The sequence below is a fragment of the Nanorana parkeri genome, unplaced genomic scaffold (assembly GCF_000935625.1).
Source record: "Nanorana parkeri isolate BGI_ZX_2015 unplaced genomic scaffold, ASM93562v1 scaffold1367, whole genome shotgun sequence".
NCBI classification, from domain to species: Eukaryota; Metazoa; Chordata; class Amphibia; order Anura; family Dicroglossidae; genus Nanorana; species Nanorana parkeri.
Window position 1 is genome coordinate 268,838 of NW_017307635.1, and position 16,497 is coordinate 285,334.

Below are 16,497 nucleotides of genomic sequence, written 5' to 3' on the forward strand. Positions count from 1 at the left end.
CTTCCTCAGTGCTGCAAAGAAATCACATTGCAGGTACAGTAAATATTCTTTTTGGATGGTGGGCGTGAGATCAGCGCGTATGCCCAGTTGGTGGGTATAGAGAATCACAAATGTAAAAGACGGAATAATAATCATTTTATAATGTAGTGGAAAAGACAAAGTGATGACCTCAAATTTCAATACCGCTGGGCTCCGGCCTTACCTCTATGAAACATTACTCTTAAGTCCCTGCGAGCTTTCATCTCCACAATCTAACCCGTTGATGCTCAGGCAGCCATCTTGAGGTCGCCTTCATTTCCTGTCTAAACCATTTCAGTTCTCAATCTTTTCTCCTCCTGATCCGTCGTTGTCCTGACTCTCTCACAGCTATTGGCCTTCTCCGTCCTCAATCATGCCTGGGCATGCCCGTCTTCCTGATTGGTCGGCAGCTGGCCAATCAGGAAGCCAGGCGCTGTGTAATGGCGCGGCACCTGGCTTTCCGATTGGTCTCTAGTCATCCTAGTGTCAAGAAGCATGGGGACGGCTTCTCTGCTCATCAGGAAGGCGGGTGGCGAGTCTTAATCAGATAGTTTTTTGGTTACAAACAAATACAGAGAACCATATGTGGAGAGCAAAAACATACAGAACCATAAGAATACAAAAATAAACATAAAAGAAATAAGGTCAAAAAAAGAAAGGTAGTCAACCCCTACCACAGGGATACACATATCTCGCCATGTTTAAGCATATAAAGATAAAAAATGGTGTACATGTAACCTCTACACACAGGCAGACAGTGTGGTATGGCCGCCATAAAAGAGGAGTGGGGTAAGAGCCGGCAACATGTGAGAGGAAGATCAGGGAGGTATTACGACAGGGCGAGAGGATAACCATTTGGACCATATTGAATAGAAACTATGTACAGCGCCCCTTGACTGATAGGTAATACCAGGGGCGTCCCCAGGCTGGGTGACACCCGGATCGGTAACCGAGTGTCACCCCGCCGAGACGTCATCGCGCACGCGCAGCAGTATTTTGATACCTGCCGGCGGCCATCTTGGTGATGGACGCCGGCAGAGAGAGGAGGGGACAGTCACCCGGCGGGATAAGGTATGCCGCCGGGTCCCCTCCTCTCTCCTGATACTGTCGGGCGTTCGGTCCATGACCGAGCGCCCGACTTTTCAGAGGGGGGTGACACCAAAATGACTCAGTCATTTTGGTGTCACCCAGGTGCGGGCCGCGCCCCCCTTGTGACGCCACTGGGTAATACGTTCACATTCTATCATGTTCCAACCTCCCAGTTAGAGACCGTAGGCGGGGACGGTGAGATCCACTTCTGAACAATGAGACGGGTGGCTGTAAACAAGTGCCCGCCTAAGGGCCAACAGTAGAGGAGGATCAAATTGTGGATCATCAAATACACCCAGAAGGCACATAAGGGGAGAGGGAGCCAATTGTACATTCAAAACAGAGTTGAGGGTGCGCACAACCTTTAGGGCAGCGCCACAGCGGGTGGATCGGGGATCCCTGATGGAATCCGCACTTAGGACAGGAGGGGGGGTCATCACGGTAACCTATCCTAAAAAGGAATTCCGGAGTGCGGTATATCCTATGAACTGTAAACAATTGCGTCAGTCTGTGAGTAGCTGAGAGGGAGACCTGGGAGATATTTTACCAGAACATCCCAAACCTCATCTGAGAGAGAACCCAAATCACCTTCCCAGCCGGTTCTGGGTGGCGAGTCTTTACACGCCGCCTGGCTTCCTGAATGGCACTTTGGTTATCGGCGAGAACAAAAGAAATATCGGTACTGGATCCTGAAATCCCGTTATCGGTGCATCCCTAGTATCTTCCGTTCAGGCATGTATGTATAGTGCAGCTGGTTGCTAACAAGCCGCCTTGTTTTCTTCTTGTGTATGGCCGGCTTGCAAGTGTCTGAAAATAACATTTGCCGTGAATTCCTTTTGCGGTGGCCGTGAATTCTTGGCAGCACCTTTTATTGTCACTGCTTTCCTCGGAGTTGTGTAACAAGGAGATGGGTCAGTGACCAGCAGCTGATGTCTGTGGCTCTGCTTGTACTAGGTGTGGAGCAGATACGGGAAGAAGCTGTCTGACCTCGCCAAGCCAGAAAACATTGTGCCGGCCGTGCATTGCCTGAACGAGCTCATCACCAACGCCATGCAACATGCGCCCGACGTCCTGCTTTACCTGTCCCGACTGCGAAACCAAAGCGTGTTCAACTTCTGCGCAATCCCGCAGGTGAGTTCACCAATTGCTGCGATCATATCAGACGGTGAGTGGTAATGTTGGAGGTAGAGTGCGGAGGATTCCCAGTGGTGGTTGGCGATACGATAGAAACGTTTACATTGAAGGGGAATTAGAATGGTTTCGGCCCGCTTTATTTTTAAAGAGGAACTGAGCTCTGAAAGCCCAAAAATTGCAGGCGGAGGGCAAAAGCCTAGTCATCAGTATTGCCGGAGATCCCCCCTGCAGCTCATCCTTTTCCCATTACTTTGTGGTTGGGTTATTTATTTTTAATTTCCTTTATACCTATTTATATTGTAAGCATGGACCCTACAGAGGGGGGCGGCTGGGGGGGAAATTAGTCATGTCTGTAATCTCAGCTTTAGCTATTGAGCTCTGCAGTCTGGCTTTTCCAGCAATACAGTTAATGATAGCCTGGTAAAGCCCACTATGCCCAGATACATGGCCTCATGCAATAAAGGTGCCTGATGGAACAGTTCTCATTCCAAAGCAGCCAATAGGATTCTCCCAAATTGCACCGGGGCAGGAAGAATCTGCGAATGACAAGAACATGTGGTCCTTTCATGCACTTGTATGGATGAGGCCTGTTACTTGTTACTACCTTTTTGTGTTAATCAGCTGCTGTAGTTGATATGATCTCTAATACAGCCTTTCTCAACCTTTTAACCCCCAAGGAGCCCCTGAAATAATTTGTAGGTCTTGGGGGAACCCCCTACTAATAATGAATTAATCGGGTCATTGGGGAAAATGGCCCTTATGGTGGTGGTCGGTGGGAAGCATGCCCCCCTTTTACAGAGAGCCAAAAGATCATTCCTGTCATGTTGTTGGCTCTTGCAGGTGCCATTGGCCCTGTTACTGTGCAGGCATCGTCTGATTCTAGGTTGATCATCCACAGCTTAAGGAACCCCTGGCAACATCTGGAGGAACCCTGGTTGAGAATGGCTGCTCTCCTAGACATTGCCTGTGTATAGCTGTACCTGGTATTGTTCAGCTCTAATAGTATTTATATGTTTAGGTGATGGCTATCGCCACGCTGGCCGCCTGTTACAACAACCAGCAAGTGTTTAAAGGAGTGGTGAAGATCCGGAAGGGCCAGGCTGTGACTCTGATGATGGACGCCACAAACATCCAGGCTGTGAGAGCCATCATGTATCAGTACGTGGAGGAGGTACGGACGTTTTAATGTCTTCTGTCCTGTCAGCACATCGTGTTCTGTATAAAATGGAGGAAAGTGGCTTAGATACAAAGCAAGGTCTTCCATGGCTATTGTTGGGGCGGAGCCAGGATCTAAAAAAGGGATCTTAGCAATAGATACTCATTGACCTGTGACAAGCCAGCAGGTGCCCCCTTAAAGTGGTTGTAGCATGTGGGCAGAGCTTTGGTGGTGTGGCCTGGACCAAGCTTTACTGCTTGATTGTAGTGCAGCGTAGCAGGAGTGTCTGGATAAATAGAAATCTTGTGTAGAGCTGCACAGTCCTGACAGCGCTGAACCAAATGTTATCAGAAGGATGCTGGTAGTGACTGCGATTGATGGTGCCGTGTAAGGAGGGAAATCAGCACGCCAAGCATGGATTTGCAAAATGTACTTTGAACACCTGCCACATACACTATATACCAAAAGTATTGGGACGCCGGCCTTTACACGCACATGAAGTTTAATGGCCCCCCAGTCTTAGTCCGTAGGGTTCAGTATTGGGTTGGCTCCGCCCTTTGACGCTATAACAGCTTCAACTCTTCTGGGAAGGCGTCCACAAGGTTTAGGAGTGTGTCTATGGAAATGTTGGACCATTTGTGAGGTCCGGATGGTACCCCCATCCATGTCTTTATGGACCTTGCTTTGTGCACTGGTGCGCAGTCATGTTGGAACAGGAAGGGGTCGTCCCCAAACTCCTCCCACAAAGTTGGGAGCATGAAATTGTCCAAAATGTCTTGGTGTGCTGATGCCTTAAGAGTTCCCTTCACTGGAACTGAGAGGCCAAGCCTAACCCCTGAAAAAACAGGTGACCGCTGAATATTTAGTAGCAAGGAAATGTCACGGAACACCTGAATCCAATGAATTGGAGGGGGGTCCCAATACTTTTGGTAATATAGTGTAGATCAGATGGCCAATGTTTTTGGGGCCTTGCAGGGTTCCCTCCCCCAGGGAAACCCAGTGATGTCCCGTCCTGAGGAAGAGGACCCTGTGCAGCCCTGTAATGTTGGCTGTGTGACCTATGTGACGTGTTTAGCTGGTTGCGTGGAGTTCTTCTTGAAGCCTCACCTCTCAGTTTTATGGTTTTTGGTGTTTAGAAATGTTATCACAAGTTTGCTTTAATGTGATATTTTTTTATCCCTCTCAGATTTACCAGAAGATCCCCATGACTGACCCATCTTCTGGACGGACACAAAACATTATAGCCGCTGTCAGGAAGCTGAGTTTGCTCAATGGCCCCCTGGTTTCCCGGCCCAGCTATTCCCCCATATACCTGTCCTGCGCCATGCTACTGGCGGCCCTCAGTTGGCAGTACCTGAGCACGGTGCAGGCCTCAGAGGAAGTCCACACGGGCCAGTGACCTGGGACAATTCACCTCCAATGCACCCATCTCAGTTCTGTTCTCCATGGTAGTAATCTCTTGGGGTTCTCAGAGGATTTTTGGGCTGGAGCCCTTCTGAGGACATCTATTCAGCCGAGATCCTAGCACTTAAAGCACATTTACAAAGCCTCGCTTGGCCGGCTTCTCATCTCCATGACGTTTAATCCCAGGGGAGATTCTGAAACGGGATTGTTTTCAGGACTTGTAGCTTTATCAGATTATCCTTTAAAAAGTATCAGTGACCGAACTATAGTGCAGGTCCGGACGGTAGTGAGAGGGAGCACTCTGCACCGACATGGAGCATGGCTGAAGAATACGTGGACTGTTATGTAACCAATGAGGTGGACCCGTATGGTTTTCTGATTGGACCTTCATGTGATTCGAAAGGCTCAACAGACTTCATCATTATAGACCTTCATGAGTGCAGACATGCTTAGGTACCTTCTGAACTAGGGGTAAGGTGTATAATATGATGATCATAAGGTGAAAGTATGAGGGCAGTAATGTAAAAGCTACAGTGGAACACACTGGACTGTCATCCTCATCCTTCCTTCACTACTTAGGGAGTTCTATGCCCATAGCAAATATGTGGGTATGAAGCTCCAGATTCCACTGGCTGCAGACTTCTGCTTGTCCTTTCACTCAGTAGGCAGTAAAATAAGAATATGGATGTTTCTTTTGCACCTTAAAAGCTCACTTGAAGTCACGGAATTGGCTAGTCAGACATTGAAGCAGCAATCCCTGTTCTCAGTCTTACTCTCACTTCCAAGTATTTGTCCACGAGGTTTAAATATGATTGGGTAGTCCAATGGGCACCATTGTTTGACCACTCTGTAAGCTGACAGATCTGGTCAGATGCCCCCCTTCTCTTCCTCCACACTGCCCGGGGGTAGAAAATGTGGTCATCCACACTGCCCGGGGGTAGAAAATGTGGTCATCCACACTGCCCGGGGTAGAAAATGTGGTCATCCACACTGTGTGGGCATGCTGGAGAAGAGGATGTGACCATTACACTGCAATGCCGGCATAGAGCGCTGGAGGGGAGGATGTGACCATTACACTGCATAGAGCACTGGAGGGGAGGATGTGACCATTACACTGCATAGAGCGCTGGAGGGGAGGATGTGACCGTTACACTGCATAGAGCGCTGGAGGGTGTCATCATTACACTGCAATGCCGGCATAGAGTGCTGGAGGAGAGGACAGGAAGCGCATTTCCATTTAAGAGAACATTTCCAGCCTGGATCTGTGCAGCTTTGGTGGAAGTTGAAGTCCTAGCACGGTGTTCAGCTGATGAAATGATGGCAGTTCTGTTGGCTGTCCGGAAGTCGTAAAATTGACAAAACCTTTTTAGAAGAGACTGTGAGGTCAACAGTCTGGAGAGGTCCTACCGGCGTACCCGGGAACGTTCCAGAGCTCAGCCGGCAATGCCAGCTTTTCATGGGGTTTTCTGGTTTATTTTCCGGCCTGTATTTGGCATAGTCCACATGCCGTACAGGGCAGACCAGGGCGGTGCTGGTTGTAATAGAGGAATGGTGGAGGTGTTCTCAGTGCCGGCTGGGTGAACAATCAGGAGGGATCACTGAGGTCCAGAAGTGCAGCCGCAAAAGAGAGGGACAGGCGAGTGCCCCACTGCCATTTTCATCCCTTTCTTTATCGGCCGCTTCTCTCCCCTTCCTGGAAATCTCCGGCTTTGCCACTTAAAAAAAGTTTCCAGTTGTGCCCATTGGTTGAGAATCACAATTTTAGGATTGCAATTATTTACATTTTGAACCTTTTTATATTAAAGGAAATGTTCAAATTCCATGACATTAAGTGAATATTGTCCCCACACTGCCCGGGGGTAGAAGATGTGGTCATCCACACTGCCCGGGGTAGAAGATGTGATCATCCACACTGCCCGGGGTAGAAGATGTGGTCATCCACACTGCCCAGGGGAGAAGATGTGGTCATCCACACTGCCCGGGGTAGAAGATGTGGTCATCCACACTGCCCGGGGGAGAAGAGGGGGTCATAAAAAAAGGGGTAGAAGATGTGGTCATCCACACTGCCCGGGGTAGAAGATGTGGTCATCCACACTGCCCGGGGTAGAAGATGTGGTCATCCACACTGCCCGGGGTAGAAGATGTGGTCATCCACACTGCCCGGGGTAGAAGATGTGGTCATCCACACTGCCCGGGGTAGAAGATGTGGTCATCCACACTGCCCGGGGTAGAAGATGTGGTCATCCACACTGCCCGGGGTAGAAGATGTGGTCATCCACACTGCCCGGGGTAGAAGATGTGGTCATCCACACTGCCCGGGGTAGAAGATGTGGTCATCCACACTGCCCGGGGTAGAAGATGTGGTCATCCACACTGCCCGGGGTAGAAGATGTGGTCATCCACACTGCCCGGGGTAGAAGATGTGGTCATCCACACTGCCCGGGGTAGAAGATGTGGTCATCCACACTGCCCGGGGTAGAAGATGTGGTCATCCACACTGCCCGGGGTAGAAGATGTGGTTATCCACACTGCCCGGGGGTAGAAGGTCGGGTCCTCCACACTGCCCGGGGGTAGAAGGTCGGGTCCTCCACACTGCCCCTAGAATGTCTGAGAGCTCCCCTTAGATAGGCAAGACGTCTTGTGTAGGAGAAGCATGTACAGGTCCTCTGCTTTACCTTCAGCTCCTAGGATGTCTGAGATCTTCATTAGATGGGAAAGACATTTTATGGAGAGCGAAGTGAATAGAGGTCCGCTGCTTTACCTTCGGCCTCTAGGGTGTCGGAGATCCCACTTTGGATCCATACGACACTTTGAGGAAAGAGAAGCATGTACAAGACCGAGAAGGGTCCAGTATAGCCGGGATGCAATAGCAGGCACCTCCAAGGCTCTGCACATGTCTTTGGTTATAAGTCAATGTATGAGATGAATTCTGAACCAACTTGGAGGCGTCGGCCTTTATATCAGAGTGACAGGTTGGAGGTCATATCTTCTGTGCAGGTAGACGTATGTTTGGACCGTCACATCCATAAGTGGTACTTCTGCTCCTTCCAGAAGTCTTGTCTTCTCAGTTGGTCAAGTTGTCAGTGAGAGGACCTTAGAATTGTTACAGGCTGTAATCTGGGGGGAGGGGGTCACAACTTTTAAGCAAACTGAAGCACATCAAAATTTAAGGTCAACCCCAAGAAAATGAAGATCGCTGTCCTGGATGGGCTCCGGTGGACTGATTCACTCACTGGCTTCTTTTTCTTCTGAGGGATTCTAGTGCAGAGATACTCCAAGAAGAGTTTTCAGTTCCACCCAGCTACCATGGTTGTTGGGGAGCAGTGACACCCTCTGATATGTCCCTGTGGGAAGGGGGCGGAGACAGACCACGGGAAAATCTCCTAGCTGAAGTCTCTAAGAAGCTGCCGGTTGGTTCAGTCCATTGGTGTCCACACAAAGCTGAAGTCTGATTGGATTGACCTCCCAAATGTAACAGACTAAATGTTTGTGGGCGTCCATTCCAGCTAAGATTTCTCTGTACCCCATCCTTGGGTAGGGTGCCATTGGCATGGTGGTTAGGAGATATTATTATTTTTTGTTTCTGCATTTCTCTTTGTAATAATAATAATAATCTTCAGTGAAACCAACTGGAAGATGTTGATAGACGATTCCATTCTCGATGCTCCGTCTATGAAACCATCGTCCCATAAAGGCTAAAGAAGTTCTTCCATGAGGCAGTGTGACAAGTAGCGATGAAGGGCGGAATCTCATGGCAACCAATCGGAGTTCTGCATTGCCTGCCTAGTCTGCATTCGATTGGTTGCATTGAATTGCTCCTGCTTTTGGCCTTTAGTAATGTGCAGAGAATGATGGGATTGGTCCGTCATTAACCCCTTCACTGCTGCCATGCGTCAGTGAACAGGTTACTCCGTCGCCCCCTGTCTGCACACAGGTATCATTGCAGTGCTCCAGCGGTGTGCACTGTATCCTCTTACTCAGGAGTGTTGGGAATGATCTGTATTGTGACATTGTTATACAATGTATTTTTATTTTTATTAAATAAAATGACAGATGAATTGATTTACGTTGTCGGTCTCTTTTTATCAGTGGGTGCCCACGTGTCTGATACATTGACTTCATTTTACTAGATTTCCTTTATCGTCCATTGAGGGACACGGCTCTGAAGAATCTGATGCGTAGGGTTAGGCCGCTGCCTCTAGGAGAATTGGACACTAGGTAACAAAGTTACAAAGCCTCGTCCATTGAGGGACACGGCTCTGGAGAATCTGATGCGTAGGGTTAGGCCGCTGCCTCTAGGAGAATTGGACACTAGGTAACAAAGTTACAAAGCCTCGTCCATTGAGGGACACGGCTCTGGAGAATCTGATGCGTAGGGTTAGGCCGCTGCCTCTAGGAGAATTGGGCACTAGGTAACAAAGTTACAAAGCCTGCTTTATCCACAAACCTATTGCTCAAGGTTAGAGATGAACCCGGACCGAGCCTAAGCTCATCTGAACACGGAAGGTACATAGGCCTCCCGCCCAATGAGATGCAGGTCGGGGCATTCTCCGCCCCACAAACAAAGGGCCGGGATGCTTGTGCTGACGACATTTCTCTTTTATATGGCCATATTGGGTAAATGTCATTTTACATAATAATGCCTTGTAGCATGTAAAGTCAATGACGCCACTGCATCCCGCCCCTTTGCATGTGTCATTGGTGGGCAGTGGAGAAGAAGCCCCTTATATTGTTGGTTAGTCATAGAGGTGCCTCCTTAGATTAGGGGGTCAGTGAAGAAGGGCCCCTTACATTGGTGGTTAGTCATAGAGGTGCCTCCTTAGATTAGGGGGTCAGTGAAGAAGGGCCCCTTACATTGGTGGTTAGTGGTAGTGGTGCCTCCTTAGATTGGGGGGTCAGTGAAGAAGGGCCCCTTACATTAGTGGTGCCTCCTTAGATTGGGGGGTCAGTGAAGAAGGGCCCCTTACATTGGAGGGCAGTGGAGAAGAAGCCCCTTACATTGGTGGTTAGTCGTAGAGGTGCCTCCTTTGATTGGGAGGTCATGTGTCAAGCTGCGGGCGGGGAATTCCCAGCCTATCGTTGAGCTCCTCCCAAACATTCCATCCATGTTTGGGAGGAGCTCAGGTTTACATCGGGTTTGGTCTGAACCTGAGCTCATCCCTATTTAAGATAAGGAAATTGCCATCCCTCTCCCAGCTCGAAGTTCCAGTTATAGCAAAGCTCCCCAAAAGAGAAAAGTCCACTTGCCCTTCCCCCTGCAAGGCTCTTGCTATTCACATAGCTTCTTTAGGTTGGGGGGTCAAAGAAGAAGGGCCCCTTACATTGGTGGGCAGTGGAGAAGAAGCCCCTTACATTGGTGGTTAGTGGTAGAGGTGCCTCCTTAGATTGGGGGGGTCAGTGAAGAAGGGCCCCTTACATTGGTGGTAAGACGCCAGGTGCCCTTTTACACTGGTGAGCAATCAGGAACCCGGGCGGCGAGTCATGAGGTGCCGTTCAGCTTCCTGATTGGTCAGGAAGCCAAGCTGCTTATCTACACGTGAAGCCGGCTTCCTAGCCAATCCCGACCCGGCCAGCCGTTTACATACAAGCAGTCCGGTGTCTGTAAGGTCGCCCTATCGCTTGTATGCTGCATCTCTCTGGGTGCCCCCCTCCTTACCTCTCCTGTGGTCGCCGTCTCCCTGATCCCAGGCGTCCGATCCGGGATGGGCGATGTTGCTCCGTGCACTAAGAACGGAGGGAGAACAGTACACCATCTCCCTACGCTCTCCGAATGCAGGAGGTGATGCTTGGTACATGACTTCCGCATCCCTCTATCAATCTCCGGTACAGAAACCGGAGAGAAGCTGATGAAGCAGTTCTGTGCTTCATCAGCTTCTCTGATGTCTCCATAAAGGGGACCTGTCACTCTAATTTGATATCACATAGGGGGATTCCAATAAAGTTGTGTTTAAAAAGAAAAAAAATTGCACACAAAATAAATAAAATTTACACACACAAAAAAACCCACAACATCTTTAAACCCCCCCTTGTAGATAGGGGTGCCTACACGCAAAAACAAAGATTGCGCCAATTACGCAGCACTTGTTACATATAGCTGCAGTCAAAGTACCGCAGCGCTGAATACTGAAAAATGGCCTGGCCAGGAAGGGGGTGTAAACACTGCGGTCAGCAAGTGGTTAAAGGAGAACTATGGAGTTAGGGCTTTTCCCCGTAGTTCTCTTAAGGGTAACGGGAGGACACAAACTAGCGTCCTCCTGTCACCCAAAGCTCAGTATATCGGGAGCTACTGAGATGCCGCAGCCGGGACGGATCCCGACATTACCGTCTGCATCCACCCAACTGTGTGAGTGACAGCTGTCTCTGCCTATCTAGAGGCAGAGCCAGCTGTGCCTGCCCCCTCCCCCGTCTGTTCCGCCAGTCAGCGCTGGAGGATCAGAGCGGGGAGGGGGGGCGGGGGGAATCCCTGCAGGGAGCCGTGAGTGACAGTCACGGCTCTCTGCAGGGACAGGATCGAGAAGTGAGCGAGCGACGGTATGTGTTCGCTCACTTCCCGATCTACTGAGCTTTAATGGCATCCCAGTCTTAGTCCGTAGGGTTCAGTATTGGGTTGGCTACCACAAGGGAAGGCGTCCACAAGGTTTAGGAGTGTGTCTATGGGAATGTTGGACCATTTGTGAGGTCAGGTACTGATGTTGGAGAAGGAGAAGGCCGCGCTCGCAGTCTCCGCTCTAATTCATCCCAAAGGTGTTCTATGGGGTTGAGGACTCTGTGCAGGCCAGTCACGTTCCCCCACCCCAAACTCCCCCATCCATGTCTTTCAGGACCTTGCTTTGTGCACTGGTGCGCAGTCATGTTGGACAAAGTGTCTTGGTGTGCTGATGTCTTAAGTGTTCCCTTCACTGGAACTAAAGGGCCAAGCTCAACCCCCGAAAAATAATCCCCCTCCACCAAACTTTGCACTTGACACAATGCAGTCAGGCAAGTACCGTTCTCCTGGCCAAACCCAGACACGCCCATCGGACTGCCAGACAGAGAAGCGTGATTGGTCGTTCCAGAGAACACGTCCCCACTTCTCTGGAGTCCAGTGGCGGCGTGCTTTACACCGCGGCATCCCACGCTTTGCATTGCACTTGGTGATGTGCGGCTTGGATGCCGCTGCTCGGCCATGGAAACCCATTCCATGAAGCTCTCTACGCACTGTTGTTGTGCCAATCTGAAGGCCACATGGAGTTTGGAGGTCTGTAGCTATTGACTCTGCAGACAGTTGGCGACTTCTGCGCACTGTGCGCTTCAGCATGCGCTGACCCCGCTCTGTCATGTGACGTGGCCGACCACTTCCTGGCTGAGTTGCTGTTGTTCCCAGTTGCTTCCACTTTGTTATAATACCAGTAACAGGTGACCGCGGAATATTTAGTAGCAAGGAAATGTTACGGAACACCTGAGTCCAATGATTTGGAGGAGAGAGGGGGGGGGCAATACTTTTGGTGATATAGTGTTTCCCTTTAATAGTTTGGTGCCGAATGTCTTAAACAAGTGGTTCGAGCTCTCAGCTGTGATCTGATAAGAGACCCTAAATTTCTACATTTCTCCGGCTTGACCTGTAATAGATAGGTTCCAGCCGAGTGTTTATTTGACCTTTTTAGACTTTAGATCTGCTTTTCCCGGCTATGTTTGTTATGTAATGCCTTTTCCTCAGTGAAATCATCTACACAGAGCGGGGGACATCTCCAGCCCGTGCTCATTAGTAGCAGTGCGCCATCATCCCTTGTCAACGACAACTACGAGCAGCAAGGACCAGAGAACAGCACGCCACGCCCACTACCCCGCCCCTACAGGGTCCCGGAAAGCGATTGGCCGCCGGAGACAGGTGTGGGCGGGGCCAACCGCTGCTTGTATAAAAGCGGCACACACCTGTATGCGGAGAGCGCCCCGTCCCCGGCTATGGAGCTCCTGAGGTCGCTCGGTCATCCGGAGGAGATGTACAACCTCATCAGGTACAAGGTGGCCATGTACAAGGTGAAACAGGTGAGTCATGGCGGAGGGGCATCCCAGAAGGGTATAACAGGGGCATCTGACTACAGGTGCCCACCGCCGAGGGGTACCGCCTGTCCGACAGGCGGGGGTGTCCACAGATGTCTGTAGCTATCACCGCACACTGTTGGGGGGTGCTCAGCCCGGCCGTCTGCTACCATGTGACTGAAGGAGGCAAAATAACCCGAGCCGATGGAGGAGGGGACATCGCAGCCCTATGGTGGAAATCAGCACCGGCCCGGGCTCCTTCCTCCTCGGTGACAGCCACACACCGCGGAGCTCTTCACACTCCACACTGACCCCCTCCAGTCCTCCATGCCACCCTCCAGTCCCCCGAGTGGACTCGCTGCATTCCTCCTCTTCTCTTTAGTTTTTCCAGCTCTGTCCCCACCATTATCATCCTATCATCTGCCCCCCCTTCCATCGTTCAATAAGATGCCAATGGGGTGATGAAGGAGTGTACCTTATACCATTGCATTGGGGTAAGCTTGCCTGAAGTGAGTGAAGCTGAGGAACCCCCCTTTAGTACAGATTATACAGAGTGTTGGGTTAGCTGTAGGGTGCTATACAGGTCCATTGCTTGGGGTGAGCCTATCCCTGAAGACCCCTTAAGTGAAGCCAAGCAACATCCTCGCTGATGGTTGAAGATGCCGGGGTGGTGAGTGTGGAGTTCCATTCCAGTGCTGTATCTGGACCATGCTGTGCACCACGACCGTCAATATAAAAGTACAGGTCCTCCGGAGAATCCGTGCCGGGTCATCCTGGAGATTGTTCTCCATCACCGGTGTGTATACAGTATATATATATGTATATATACACTATATTGCCAAAAGTATTGGGACACCACTCCAAATCATTGGATTCAGGGGTTCCAATCACCTCCACGGCCACAGGTGGTGTACAGAATCACGCACCTCGGCATGCAGCCGCTTCTATAAACATTTGTGAAAGAATGGGTCGCTCTCAGGAGCTCAGTGACTACAAGCGTGATACCATGATAGGTTGTCACCTGCGCAATAAGTCCATCCGTGACATTTCCTTGCTACTAAATATTCCGCGGTCACCTGTTACTGGTATAACAAAGTGGAAGCAACTGGGAACAACAGCAACTCAGCCACGATGTGGTAGGCCACGTCACATGACAGAGCGGGGTCAGCGCATGCTGAAGCGTACAGTGCGCAGAAGTCGCCGACCGTCTGCAGAGCCAATAGCTACAGACCTCCAAACTCCATGCGGCCTTCAGATTGGCGCAACAACAGCGCGTAGAGAGCTTCATGGAATGGGTTTCCATGGCCGAGCAGCTGCATCCAAGCCGCACATCACCAAGTGCAATGCAAAGCGTGGGATGCCGCCACTGGACTCTAGAGAAGTGGAGACGTGTTCTCTGGAGTGACCAATCACGCTTCTCTGAGATGAGATGATAATCTTTCTAAATGTATCTGTTGTAATGAAGAAGAAAACGCCAACATGCTGAGCGTCACCTGCCGTGATCCCCGGGGTGGGAGTCGGTGGCAGGGCGCTCTATATAATCGGTGTCCGCGGGGTCGGACAATTCACAGATCTCTGTCCCGTGAGGAGACCGAACTCAGACCTACAAAGTTTATATAAGAAACGTTTCGGCGTGTTTGGGAGCGGACGTCGCCCCCTCTGCGTCCTCAGCAAACCCTCCCCACCCCTAATTACATGTTGCACATGGTCCTCACCCTGATTATGGATGGTAATGGTGGGGTTCATCGCCGTGTGCTGTCCTCACCTCACCTGCCTGTATTGCTCATTCCATGAATAATATTTCCAATCGTAGATTTATAATGTATAATAACATATTTAACCCATTCATGACCTTTTTTTCTTTCTTTTTTTCTTTTAATTTTGTTGTTTACATGTTATAATCTACATTTTAGACACAACAATTATTTCATCCCCTCCCCCCCCCCAAACATTATATATTTTCTGAAAGCCAAGCCCCCTATGTAATAGCAGATAGTGTGTGACAGGTCCTCTTTATGGAGACATCAGGGGTCTTTCAGACCCCAAAGAAGCCGAGGAAGCAGAGAGCCAGGAGAAGAAGCTGGGGAAGCCGATCTAAGAGCCGGAGACGGTAACTAGTGACACCGGAAGTGATGCAATACACATCAATTCCGGGTCCAGTAATCGGAGGAGAGATCAGCAGCTGGAAGCCGCTGAATCTCTCTCCGATCAGTGCGGGTAGACCCGCCGAGCCAGCAGCGCCCTGCATCGCTCGCTCACTTCTCGATCTATCCCTGCAGAGAGCCGTGACGGTCACTCACAGCTCCCTGCAGGGATCCCTCCCCTGTCCGATCCTCCAGCGCTGACTGGCGGAACGGACGTGGGAGGGGGCGGGTACAGCTGGCTCTGCCTCTAGATAGGCAGAGCCAGCTGTCACTCATGCAGCTGGGTGGATTCAGACGGTATTTTCGGGATCCGTCCCGGCTGCGGTGTCTCAGTATACTACTATCTGTAGCTCGCGGTATACTGAGCTTTATGTGACGGGAGGACGCTAGTTTGTGTCCTCCCTTTACCCTTAGGAGAACTATGGGGAAAAGCCTTAACCCCATAGTTCTCCTTTAATTTTCAGGCCCCTGATCAGCCTGCCTTGGCAAGCAGACCCTAGGTAAGGCGCCATTAACATTCAGGTAAATGTGATAGTCACCAGCACTCCCAAGTGTTTCTTAAGCAAAATTCCTTTATGCCATGCATGGTTACATCACCATGTGTAGCCATGGTGGCCCTTAAAATTCAGACCCCTGATCAGCCCCCCTTAACATTCAGACTCCAGATCAGCCCCCATAATAAACGTAGTCCGATCCCTTAGCCGCACACCGGTTAGGGTGCCCCTGCTGACCCGTGTCCACTGTCAAAAGCACCTACAATGGGCACGTGAGCATCTGAACTGGACCACGGAGCAATGGAAGAAGGTGGCCTGGTCTGATGTAAATTTTGTCACTGACCAAGTCCACCCCTCCATGGAAACGGTACTCCCTGATGGCAGTGGTAGGATAATGCGCCCTGCCACCCTGCAACAATGGTTCAGGAATGGTTTGAGGAACACAACAACGAGTTTCAGGTGATGACTTGGCCTCCAAATTCTCCAGATCTCCATCCAATGGAGCATTGCAGAATGGGAGGCTCAAGGAAGGCCACACCGTGCACAGATACTTTGTACCACAAAATGTCTCCATCCGTGTGCGGGTTCAATCCCTTCTCTCTTCCCCGACAGGAGCCCATGGGCGAGGGCCTACGGACCTGCTACAAATACCTGAATGAGACCGGCAGGAGCTACGCCGCCGTCATCCAGGCCTTAGATGGCGAGCTACGGTGGGTGCGTTCTCCGGCTTAACCCCTCCATGCCTGCAATCTGTTGTTAAATATGATTTTGAGAATATTCTGTTTTTCGAGAATTCGATTATGAGAACTAGGAATTATTTTTCGCTTGAGCGTGGATGGATGTCATCAGATGGGGTCAACGTGGGCTAGAGCCTCGTGTCCTCTCCTACAATAGAGGGTTTTTTTTGTTTTAACTTTCCTTAAGAAGCCGAGCTGTCCAGCCAAAGGGGAAGTTAGAGGTTTGAGCCAAAATATTTAACACTGACCGGGTGCTTACTAGGGATGTCCCGATACCGATGCAAGGCATTTTCACAAGCACT

At 50.4% G+C, this 16,497-nt stretch overlaps 2 protein-coding genes across 3 annotated transcripts in view; both read left to right on the forward strand.

The window, feature by feature from the left end:
- LOC108797918 (squalene synthase-like) overlaps nt 1-5,099 on the forward strand; it is a 12,293-nt gene extending 7,194 nt beyond the window's left edge. For both annotated transcript variants that reach the window (XM_018569621.1, XM_018569620.1), the window contains 3 exons: nt 2,062-2,238; nt 3,260-3,412; nt 4,584-5,099. In XM_018569621.1, the coding sequence (XP_018425123.1) occupies nt 2,062-2,238; nt 3,260-3,412; nt 4,584-4,796 (543 nt within the window). In that variant the 3' untranslated portion in view covers nt 4,797-5,099. The remainder of the gene's footprint in view (nt 1-2,061; nt 2,239-3,259; nt 3,413-4,583) is intronic.
- A 7,643-nt stretch (nt 5,100-12,742) lies between these two features.
- Nucleotides 12,743-16,497, forward strand: part of LOC108797917 (squalene synthase-like) — a 14,829-nt gene continuing 11,074 nt past the window's right edge. Inside the window, exons 1-2 of the mRNA XM_018569619.1 lie at nt 12,743-12,826; nt 16,071-16,168. Coding sequence (XP_018425121.1) covers nt 12,743-12,826; nt 16,071-16,168 — 182 coding nt within the window. The remainder of the gene's footprint in view (nt 12,827-16,070; nt 16,169-16,497) is intronic.